The sequence below is a fragment of the Lutjanus erythropterus genome, chromosome 9 (genome assembly GCF_056507025.1).
Source record: "Lutjanus erythropterus isolate fLutEry1 chromosome 9, fLutEry1.hap2, whole genome shotgun sequence".
Taxonomy (NCBI): Eukaryota; Metazoa; Chordata; class Actinopteri; order Lutjaniformes; family Lutjanidae; genus Lutjanus; species Lutjanus erythropterus.
The window spans coordinates 37,948,509-37,961,230 of record NC_139325.1 but is presented as its reverse complement, the minus strand read 5'-3'; the positions used below and the strand labels follow the sequence as shown (position 1 = coordinate 37,961,230).

The following is a 12,722-nucleotide window of genomic DNA, read 5'->3' as shown; positions in this document are numbered from 1 at the left end:
CAACAACGCTTAAGTTTAAGTTAACAAGATACACGTGTGTGTATGAAATCAAAACAATGAAAAATTATTTGATGCCCTTTTCAGTGCTATGGTGTATTGACTGCTTGTACCAAACACAATAGTTTGAGCCAGCTATGAGCTAAGCCACACAAAACACACGCAACTATTATACATACTATCTACAATACAGTTATGTAAATCAATAGTCTAAATAGCCTTATGGCTGAAATGCACTCAAATCATCTGACGCAACCAACGTAACACCGAGACAACAAGGTCAGAAATGGCTGTTATTCATTATCGATGTTTAATTAACCATTGGTGTGCCAATGTCATTTAAAAAGGGCCAAAAAAAGGGAAAAAGGTTGTGATAGAAGCGTGATGAATGGATAGGAAGGACATATTGTGAACGATATGAAACAATCAGGAAGTGAACGTGGGTGTCATCGTTTTGAAAAGTCTCAGTTTCTGCCCATCCAGACTAAAATGCATTTCCCAGACTCTTCAAACTTGAGTCTCAGTTTTAGGGACTCTAAATGCCAGAGCAGTGGCAACGCAAAACACTTATGTAGCAAAAGTTTAAAATGAAAAAAATATTAGTGTGCATGTAGCCTAAAATCAACAACTCTCTACACAACACTCCCTCTTATCAACCAACATTGGTCCCAAGGGCTCAGCTGTAGTTTCATCTTTTCTGTCTGATATAGTGAAAAAAAAAAAAAAAAAAAAAAAACTTTCATTTTGGCAGTTTATGTTATGTTTCCCCAAAAATGTGTTTGGCTGATGCAAAATAGCTGCATATGAGTATAATTTGCAGTTGAGCCTGGGATAAAGACACTACATAGCTGTACGTGTGTGTGTGTGTGTGTGTGTGTACTACGACTGCAGGGCCTCTAAGCCCACTATAGATTACAGGACATCCTATTCTGTATCAAAGCACACAAACTCAGACGGACTAAAACAAACACTGGCTGACGACTAGGAACACTACTGCTGCAATACATGTGTGTGTGTGTCTGTGTGTGTGTGTCTGTGTGTTTTTGTGTATCTTGCTGCACTGAAACATGTGGCTCAATGCGTTTCCGTACGCCCGTATGTCTGTATGTGAAACAGATGATATTTCTGTGTAAACTGCACAGAGTATAAAAGGATAAAAATGGATATTTACTTATTCCATACAGTGAGGAAATGTGTATGTGTACAAGTCAATGTGTATGTGTGTGTGTACAGACTCTTGCCAAGTATCACGTTACAGGAACATAAACAGTAGGCAGCGGTCTCTTCCTGTATATACAGTAATGTGTGTGTGTTGGAATGCATATAGTGTAGTTTTAATTATGTGTGTGTTTCTGTGTGTGAGAATAGAGAGAATATTGAAATACATGTCCCAAAATACTGCAAATACACTGTATGTATCCGTATATGTCTGCAGTACATGTTTGTCTTTTTAATAAAGAATGTGTGTGTTCGTGTGTGTGTGTGTGTGTGTGTGTGTGTGTGTGTGTGTGTGTGTGTTTCTACTTGCTCTATTCTATCCAGCACTACAAACCAAACACTTACCTTTGGGATTAAGCTCTGCAGAGAGGAAGAGGAGAAGAGTGAAAGGTTAAAAAAAAAATAAGATTCAGATAGATCACAGAAACGGCAGAAGAAAGAGGCATCACTCCTGTCTTTATTCAGTGCAGACCAGTAACAAAGCGGCACTGGAAGAACTGGACTCTGCTGTTCAAAGAGGAGGGGATTCCCTGGGAAAACCTCCGTCTCCCTGCATATGGATGTAGACAAACTTAAAAACACACTCTGCGCTTTGTTCGTCTTCCCACACGCTTGGAAAGTACCGCTGGAGGAGATTGATCCAAAACGATCCTGAATATGATAAGATGTCCAAATCCAAATTTAAATAGCTGCTTGTCAAGGGGTTAGCATGAAAATTGGTCTGACAGAATTTGGAGAAAAAAGGAATTCTCATAAACAGTATCAAGAGTTCAACTAATTTAAATGAAGAAACTACCTCTTCTTTTATTAAAATACTAACTAATAAATCTGTATTGAATGCAGACATACTGACACCAGGAACATACAAAAGCCAAAAAAAAAGAAGACTAAAACTATTCCTGCTTGCAAAGCTCATAAATCTGCATATGAAGCCAGAAGTTAAGGTCAGACACAGCAGGCAAAAGCATCGTTTTTCATCCACCGGTCAATTTTAAGATTTTATTTTGCTTCCATAGCATTCGTCTTCTGTCAGACTAGTGGAAAGAAAATGTCCAAAATACACATTTAGGTCTTTATTTCAGTACAAATTTCTGTTTTAAAAATATATCAAACTTGGAATTATATAGTACATATCTTTAAAGGCTGTTTTGTCAAAGTTTGTTTTTTTTCCCCCAGAAATCTCCAATTCAGTAGCACTTACATACACTAAAAACTAAGTTTTATTCTGATGGTTTTCACAGAGGGGTTTGTTCATATATCATTCATAGCCTGATTTGACATTTTATTCCTAAAAAAAGATGGCAAAAAACAAGGATTCTAATATATCAACAAAATAGAGAATAGCTTTAACAAACAATTAGTTTTCTTTTCTGGAGATGGATGCATATTAGCACTAGAGATGCACCGATTTCAATTTTCATGGCTGATTCTGATATCTGAATTTTTTTTAGGGTCTGACCTGCCAATTCCGATTTTGGACGATTCTGGTTTTCAGTCTTTCTAAGAACTGCAATTGACAGCATTCACAAACATTTTTGCAACTTTTCTTGTAAAAATTAAATTGGATGTTGATAATAAAACACTGACTATTAAATATTCATTAAACACTATTTTAAATTTTCTCCAAAGTCCTTCAGGTTACAGCCAGGGCTTATTATAATTTTACATTAAGATTATGAATAGGGGGGAATGCAATCTCGTGAGATTTCATGGTTGCGATTTCACATGATCTCCTGTGGAAGCAGATGTAAAGAAACCGGAGACTGACGCGGTGAAACAGTTTGCTGCGGTAAAACTTTGCCGTGAGAAAAACAGATGCAGAAGTTAAATGAGTCTGGATGAGAAAATGTTTGAGGAGACACAAACAGGTTGTTTATTCTTCAGCCAGAACAGGAGGTGAGATTTTAACTGTCCCTCTGTGAACAGCAGTCTGCTGCTGGCTAACATTAGCCTGAGGAGCTAGAGAGTTTACGTTGCCAGCTGCTCTGTCTTGTTGTAGACTGTCATCTTCAAGCAAGCATGTGTCTGAGTGTGTAGCTGTTATCAGCACTGTGTTGATATCACGGTCAGTTTGTGTGCTGCGTGCATGACGTGACCATCGTGCAGAACATGTGTGTGACAATGACGGGCACAGAATCGGATATGTGACGCTGACTGGCCGGTCACCGGTCAGGGCCGATCACGCTGAAAACCAGCCGGTTCTGATCTCGGGCCAGTCAATCGGTTCAACCCTAATTAGCACATATTTAATTAGATAATGCTTTATTTGTATATTTAAACATAACATTTAATAAAAGTAAAAAAAAGTAGTACAAATGTTATCCTGTTCACCTGCAGTGTCTAACCATCTGTCAACATAATTTAACTGAAATATTAGATATTTGTGAAGGGTTTTTATGTGCATAGAATTTTATAATACTTCATGTGGAAGGCAACAATTTAAGAAACATTTAAAAAGGGCAGATAAGTAACACTGTGCTGTGAAAATAGGCCTCAGGTTGCGAAACTGATTTTTTTTTTTTTAGGAGGGGAGAGCATCTCTTATCCCGACTCCTCGCTGCCAGATTTCCCCAGCTGCTGTGGGATTTTTACAGTCAGCCTCCTGCTTCTCTAACCTTTAGGCCGCAGCAATAGAAGTCTGGCAGATTAAGCTCTGATTTGATTGGTCGAAGACGATTTCCTGCGAAGGTGAATGAGAAGCAGATGGCAGGTTGCAGGCCAATGAAAAGGCACCGAGGTGCTGAGTCAGAAAGTTCACATTGTTAAACGCGATGAAAGTCACACTTCCTTACTGTCTCCCTTTCCTACAATAACTCTGCCTCATTCTCCCCCTCTGTCATAATTCTGTCTTTTATTTAAATATTCAACTGGTTTTAATTCTCATCAGGTCAAGTAAATCACATTTAATTTATTAACAATCCAAATACAGCATCACTAACCACAATTAACTGCTCCTTTAGTCTATAAAATGACAAATAATGTGAAAAATTCTTATCAAAATGTCATCAATGACCATCTTCAAGTTCTGTCTACTGTCCAACAAACAGCCCCAAACCTTAAGACTCTTCATTAACCATCATAAGAGACAAAGAAAAGCAGAAAATTCTCACATTTGAGAAGCAGAAACTAGCAAATGTTTGACACGTTTGCTTGAAAACTGACTGAAATGATGAATCATTAATCAAAATGGTTGGGAATTAATTTTCTTTACAAACCAAACACTTAAGGCTGTTCCACCTCTGATGGATACGTGATCAACAACATGCCAACAAATTCTCTAAATACGTACAGATTTAGCAGTGTTATCTCATCCTAAAATACACTTTAACTTCTGTCATTACTCTGTCTCAACCTCTAGTTACCACTCTGCACCGCCAACGAAAAGAAAGAAAAGGCCAAACTGGAGTGGAGAAAATTACAATAAAAAAAATGCGAAGAACAACACAAAGAGGCAGGGAGGGAAAGAAAAAAAGAAAAGCGAGAAAGAACTAAAAGCATCAACGCTGAGTGAAAGCTCCAGTTAAACGTAAAGGATATGTCAAATGGAGCAAGGAGGCACTCACGGCACACACTCTCGCACAGTAGCCACTCCTGGCCTGCTGCCAGCCGGTGTTCAATCAGTCTTTCCTGTCCTGAAATCTCCTGTAACGGCTGAGAAATTAGACCGACTGAAACGAGTGAAATTCTGGATCCATTAGCTGGTGTGACAGAACGTTTTAAGACTGTAAACCTTTATTATATCAATAACTAGGCAGGTTCAGAGGGTATCTGGAAGTTTAACTACAGAAACACCAAAGTGCTAAAACCAAGAAATATACCAGCTAATCAGTGTGATGAAGTACACACACTATAGTTATATTTCCCTCCATCAGTTGACAACTTAATGTTTCATTATTCAAACCCTGCACAGTAAGCTGGTAGCAGCGTTCATCTAATTAACAGATTCAACAAGCCTTATGTAACCATACCTGTCAGTAATACTACATAAGAAGTGTAGATGTATAAACATGTAAATGCTAATGCTAATGGTAATCTTACACTGTCTATGTAAGCATCAAGCTTAAAAGCTTAAACTCCCACATGCTAATAGTGGTCATGCAGCACTTCCCTGTTCCCTTGGACAAAGCAACTGAAAATATTTGATATTTATGGGTTTATCTATGATAACAGCTGGTTACAGATATGCATTTCTAGATAAAAGCAGAGAAAAAATCTATATAAGTCCATATTCAAACAACCAAAAAAACAAAAAGCTGATTACAACTTACACAAAAGTCCATGACACAAGCTGCCTCATCAAGAAACCAGGCATAAAACAGGGTCTATTATTAATCTGCTGAAGGATTCTGCAGACTTGATCGATTTATTCACAAACTAAATTGCTCGCAAACTTCTACACTAACTGAAGTGAGAACTAGAGAGCACACAGAGAGCACAGACTTCTGCAATTCAATGCTGTATAAGCCTCAAAAGTAATTATTTTAACAGAAAAAATGGCATTTTTAAATGTGCAGGCAGATCTGCATCCAAATATATATAGTATGAGAGAATATGCACATAAGTAGAGCAGTTCATTAGGGAAAAAAAAGCTAAAATAAAATAAAAAAAAGAATCAGCAACAAAAGCGAATCACTTGTTCCTTGGCCAGAAGCCTGACTTTCCACCAAACCTGACACTTAGTTTTTGTTATACAGTTCAAACAAACAGGGTTGAGAACATGATCTGCTTGTCAGAGGCGACACCAGCAACATCAGCTGGACTACATAAGTTCCTTGGAAATGGATTTCAGACCTGGTTGTTAAACAAGGAAGGACCTAACAAAATACCGCAGCCTCCTGGAGACATCAACATATGGAGATGCCGGTCACTCTGGCAAGCTCAATAAAACAGGAGAAAACAATAAAGACTGCCAACCAGCTCCCTAGGTTTCCACACGAACTGGCTTAGCAACCAATGAATCATGGCTGGCCGTGTTTTATGGAAATTGTCCGCACAGTCGCAACTTATCTTTGCCCACTCAGATGAAAATGCTCATTGTGTATGAGCTAACAATGTACTATAAATGCCAACTTGACCACTTGATCTGTCTGAAGTGTGTTTGAGTAAAGCCCATTGTCAGGGTGTTAGGAAAATCACAGAGGGGCACTAATGAAATTCTTTCTAGATTGTAACGACTACAGCCACCGTCGAGCCTCCTTTGAAGGGCTTAAGGAGTCAACAGGCTTCTTAAATGTCAAAGCCTTTGTAGGGCTTAAAGACGGGCACGGTAGCCACAGGGTGGGTTGGTGTTATGCGAGGCGGGCGGTGTTAAGGCGTAATCATCACCCCTGGGTGGGAGCGGAGAAAGAAAGAAAGAGATAGAGACAAAGTGATGCATTCCTCCCATACCGGCAGAGCATTTAGAGGATGAGAGGAGACGAGGCATTAATGGAGATTAGCGCTGCAGGAACACACAACCGCAGCGTTACAACCACACACGCTCATCTACGCACACGCTCTTAAGATGGCCACTTTGCAGTTCGCCACCACAGTTTAGAGCAGACAGGACTCTGCATGATGGTAAGATCACTGCAGAGTGTATTAGCGGGAAAACAGAAATAACTGAGAGGGCTGTGGTTTTTCACGCCGGGCTGAAGTGGGTCTGAACGCTGCTCTGCTGCTGTGGTTGACAGTGAACGTGTACTTCAGCCCCCAGGTGCTTGTACGCATAGATAAATCCACCTGATGATTCAGGTGTTGCTTTGAATGTTTGGATCACTTTTGGCAGCATCTGTCCCCTCTGACTGATGAAGGTAGCGTTGTAATGCAATCTTAAAACACTTATCTAAAATTGGTTCTCACACTGGTTTTGATAGAGTCAATTAACCTTAATGTTTCCACTTTTGACTGATGTATATGGGATGAATGCCAAAGTGCTGTGCAGTAATTTAGCCTTAAAGGACCAGTGCGTAAAATTTAACAGCATCTAGCTGTGAGATTGCAGAATGCAACCAATTGAATTCCGCTCACCTTCCCTTCCCTTTCCAAGCTTGTAGGAGAAACTACAGTGGTTACGACGCTTGTGAAAAATATGAAGGGGCCACTCAAGAGCCAGCGTTTGGTTCGTCTATTCTGGATTGGAGTGAATATAGTTTAAAAATAATATCTTTACATTTTTAGGATATTCCCCAATATATAATGTATATCTTAATATATCTCTCAAAGCAAAACAACATATCATAAATTCTCAAATAGTGCAAACAAGTGTTGATAATTTTTTTCTGCTAGGGTTAAGGAAAAAAAAATCACAATTACTTGTAGTTGATAACTAGCTAAATTAGTTTTTTCATACTGACACTACTGTGAAGAGTACAGAGAAATGCTGCAGTAATGTCACTTTTATTTCTTTTAAACAAAACATAGAGCCTTTCAGTAACTATTATACGGAAATCTGAGCTGATCTACGCACTTTATGGCTGACTGAAGTAAAGTAACTGACCGTCAGCAGGGCCCAGAGGAAGCACTGAAAACCTGAATATGACAATATGGTCATCTGCCATACCACTTGAACATAAGAAACGTAATCGATATATCCCACAGCTCTAATTCTGGGCTGTTGTAGAAACATAGTGGTGCAACATGGCGGCCCCTGAGGAAGAGGACTCCCTCCCTCTGTACATATATATGGCTCATTCTAAGGTAACAGCAACACAACAATTATTATTTTAAAAGTGGGGTACACCTCTAGGGGTGTGTGCAAAAGAGGAAAAAATGTAATGGCAGTGTAGTGGTATAATTTGGCATTTTTATTATTAGTACTAGGTTACTGGTTCTACTCACACACACATCTCTGTATCTGTGTATCTGTTTCTGAGGCTATGCATGTGTAACTTTATTTCAATTTAATTTATCTGAATGCACCACCCTAACCATGGCAATGGCTATAAATAGGCTGTGTTGAATTTTTTTTCCCTAAAAAGTTTGGGAACAGCTGGATGCGACAATAAAAGCAGGATCCAATCAGAAGGTTAATATCTGCAAGTGAGGTTCCACCACCTAATATCAGTGTATGGTCTTAGTAACACTCTCTCTGATCTAAAATACCTCCCCCTTCTTACTTTCCACCCAGGCATAACTCACCTCCTTACCTCCTTTCCCTCGCCTAACTCCTTGCCTACCTCACCTCTGTTCTCTTTTTTCCATCCTTGCGTGCCTCTTCTTCCTCCAACTTTTAATAAACCTCTTCAAATTCTGTCCTCAGTCCAACAGGTCCTTCCCGAAACACGAGATCAGCCCCCTACGTACTCTACCCCAGCTGCTTGGCTTCCAAGGCCCATTGAAATACTCCTTATTTTAGGTTATTTTTAGCATCACAATAAAGCTTGACAAAAAAGAAACACTTCCCAATATTTCCAGACATTTCACATTAAATGTGCTTCTGGGGAGGGGTAACTGTTCCACCAACAGAGGCCTGCCAAAGCAAATGTAATCCAAGGGAAACAATAGCATGAAAACAGGATTTTTTTTTCATGAGCTGCTCTTTTTGAACGAATGCTGAAATCAGTATTTTAAAAAAAAAAAAAAGGGACGTCTGTGACATTTGAAATAAAGAGTGGTTTTGTTGGTTTGCAGGGGAAAGTAATATCTTCCAGAAATATTGCAGGCCCTGGAAACAGATGCCTGGAGTGAGCAGGGGGATGAACTGGACTCGTCTGGAAAGAGCCCAGATGTCCTTACGTCAAGTGAGAGCAGCAAAGTTACAGAACACTGGATGTGATGTTACAATTCAAACTCTAACTAAACTCATAATGTAACTTACATTATTACTAATTCTATTACAGAAAGTCTTTGGTTCAATTTAAAAACTCAGTTTGCCAACTTTAATGCTGTCTGGGAATTAAATTAAATGTGATCGCAGTTTTACAAGAAATTAATGTAAATGTACTGCATGGAGAAACTGAAAACAGTTCTAGCAAAGAGCATTAATCAGCATAATTTTCAGCTCTTACAGAAAAAAATAACAAGTGAACACTCAACACTTTTACAGCCAAACAAGTGCAGAGCGAAGTTTGATTGATTTGTTCTGTGTTAAACAGAAACTCATTACTACCAATGTTTCTGGAGAACCCAGCTGTCAAAATGTTTTATTCTGTTAAAATAAGTTTTGGTTGGAATAAACTAGCACATCTGGAAACATAATGAAAATGTGTGTGTGTGTGTGTGTGTGTGTGTGTGTTTACCTGTCGGGGAGCTGTAGGACACAGTGATGTCTCCGGTCAGGTCAGCGGGGGGGTAACGTCCGTTGAGGAAAGCCGCAAACGCCACAACTGTGGAGGAACCAACACCTACAGAGAGAGGGCAAAGACATGTTCACATTAAGATGAAAATAGAAAGTCCTGACATCACTTCCTGTCTAACAGCTGTTCCATTAACTTCTGTCACTCACTCAAATCACTCACTGACAGTTTCTTTCACTGCCCTAAAAGTGAAACATGTTCCTGAAATGGAGAAATTATTAGAAACTAAGGCGTCGCAGACTCAGGAGTTTTTCAGCCGTATCAGATTTGGCCGTATAATATGAATATTTACAGGGTCATTCTTTTTTTTCAGTTCAGAACACCACAAAAGACTCAGAAAAAATGAAAGTGTGTGTCCTCTTATAGTGCAGAAATAAAATCCCAGAACGCTGTGCAGCATCTCTCAGGCCGGGCTGCTGCAGTGCGTCACCTGCACACTGTGCTCCTTCACGCTGTGAATGAAGGGTTTAGTTCAGCGAAGAGCTGCCGATTGTTGGAACAGAGAAAAGAAGAACCAAGTTTGAATGGAGCTGACGATGATGTTAAAATTTCAGTTTTTGCAAAAGGAGATTTTGGCGAGAGCAACAAAACAACTGTTTCTGGTTAAACAAAACATATCTTGCTCTTTATAAAGAGGGCTCTCACTGGAGCCACCATTCCCATAATGCTGTCAGACACTTCGAATAAAAATATGAGTCAATCAGTGGCAAAAATCAAGCATATGTCACCTGCTCTGCGCGTTCTGCAGTGCCATTACAATTGAGAGAGAGAACATCTATAGGTCAGGATATGGACCTGCTAAATCACTTGAGTACCCCATTTAAGTAACTTGTGTTATTACAAATGTTAATGTAATTTTCAGTGAGGTTTTTGTACTTCTAGAACAGAAGTTCCGGTTCTCGTTAAAGAGAGACGTTGAACGATAGAGAAGGAAACAGGGCAGCCAATGAAACACACACACACACACACACACACACACACACACACACACACACACACACACACACACACACACACACACACACACAAACACACACACACACACACACACACACACACACAAAGTTAAAGAGTCAGCATTTTGGAGGTGTGGACAAGACAGGATACAGCAAAGCCAATACTAACCAGACCCCTTAATGTACACACACACAGGTATGCTTACACTAAACATCTCCAGGCAAGGTGAGGACAGAGGGTTAACAACACTAACCAGAACTTTAACTCTCATCCAAGCGCGTGCACACACACACGCACACACACACAGACACACACAATACTGAAATTACATGTAGCATGAGAGAGGGGCGATGACTTGTAGCTTCCCTTCAAATACCCTAAAACCAACAGAGAGGGAGAGAGACAGAGAGCAAACAGCCTAGAGAGGAAAAGCAGGGATCAAATACAGACGGAGAGGAAAGGATATATTACAGCTAATGGCTTCATGCAGTCACACACACACACACACACACACACACACACACACACACACACGGTGGTGTGGTGGTGTAATGGGGCGTGATGTTCCTGAGCTCAGCCCGTTACAGGTGACTGAATCCCAAGTATGTGTGTGTGTTTGTGTCCAAATGGAAAAAGTGTATGTGTAATAAAATAAAGTGAGGGGTGTGTGTGAATTTGTTTCTGACTACAACATTGTGTTTTTCTAAATGCACTTCTTAAAATAGTAGAAAACCTCACTGTCCTTCTTCATCACACACACACACACACACACACACACACACACACACACACACACACACACACACACACACACACTGAGAGAGCCTCTCGAGTTGAGGATAGACAGGGCAGGAGGAGGCGAGATGGATGAGAGGAGATGAAAGAAGAGACGACGACACCTCCCCTCCCACAGACAGAGGACAAGATAAACGATAAAAAGCAGACAGAGACTTTCTCCACACTCTGTCAGACGTCCTGACAGCGTGACCTCCTCTCTCCGTTCTTTTCTTCTCTCCCCTCCATCTTCTCCTCCTTCCTCTCCCCTCCTTGGGAGCTACCCCTTTTTCTTGCTCAGCCCTCTCTTATGCATCTCTCCTTCTGTTCATCTTTTCTTCCTTCGTCAATAAAATTCAACGGATTTTAAATAATGTAACAATATTTTCAATATTTTCAAAGGAATAGTTCAACATTTTAAAGAAGATGTGTCTTTCAATTTTTGCCGAATAGAGAAAAGAAAAGATCACCACCACTCTCCAAACCGTGTAACTGTTTTCTCATGTGAACCCTGGACAACATCCTGAGAATCAGGAGAATCAGCTTATGTTAAATGCTTAAGTTGGAGCCAAGACTTGAATAACTTAGTTCAGCATTAAGCCTGGGAGGAGGGGGAAACTGCGAATCTAATTCTGCATAGAAAGTAAAGGTTTTATGGGGAGTTATGGGCTGGAACTATTCGTCTCCGGGTGCAGTTTCCTCCTGGAGTCTCCACTGGTTGCCTGTAAGCTCACAGTGACGACAAGATGCCATTAAGTTTCTGCTCCTAAAGAGAAATAGGTCCAGAACACAACTATCAGAATTGTGAAACATTCATTTTGATTTAATATTTTTTTAGTTGTGAACAAAATCTGTGCTGAGTGACAGATTTTAAGGGCTGTCCACACCAAGAACCATAACTACAACAATAAATATAATGACGTGAGCATCCACACAGATGAACAATAACATTCTGCAAACAGTAGCTCCAACACCGCCTGTTTAAACTGCTTAGGAAAATGGATATTAATGACCTGGAACTGTTTTTGTGCAGGTTATGGATTCACGTACCTCCTCCAAGACGAGAGGAGTTAGGAGAATCCAACACAAACAGAAAGATGTGGTCTTTTGAAGATAAATTTTCTCAATACTCTCATACGAGTCAACATTTATTTGATGGTATCCTGGCGACCGTCAAAGAGGACATCAACAAGGACCACACAGCCCCATCAGCGCCAAGACATTTGATGGTATTTTTCAGGTATTATGACACTTTTTAAATGTGTAATTTGCATTTATCAAACATTTTTCAGAATTTTCTTTGTGGCTGTACTTAAATCAATTTAATTACTCTCGACTTGTATTCCATCAGTTCCTTCCCTTCTGCGTTGTCTCTCTTCTCCTTCTGTCTCCCTCTCCTGCTTTCCTCACTACCTTCCTCCTCTCCTTTTCCCTTTTCTCCCCTCCATCTCTCCCTCCGTGTCATGCTGTCTGTCAGCAGAAGGCTTTTAACCTGTGTGA

General features: G+C 40.0%; 1 protein-coding gene across 2 annotated transcripts in view; it reads right to left on the bottom strand.

The window, feature by feature from the left end:
- The window catches only part of bbs9 (Bardet-Biedl syndrome 9), a 210,753-nt gene that overhangs the window by 144,460 nt on the left and 53,571 nt on the right, over positions 1–12,722 (bottom strand). Inside the window, exons 14-15 of one of the 2 annotated variants that reach the window (XM_084727530.1) lie at positions 9,435–9,539; positions 1,561–1,575 (exon numbers count right to left, since the gene is read on the bottom strand). In XM_084727530.1, coding sequence (XP_084583656.1) covers positions 1,561–1,575; positions 9,435–9,539 — 120 coding nt within the window. The remainder of the gene's footprint in view (positions 1–1,560; positions 1,576–9,434; positions 9,540–12,722) is intronic. The other variant, XM_084727531.1, reaches the window with a different exon arrangement.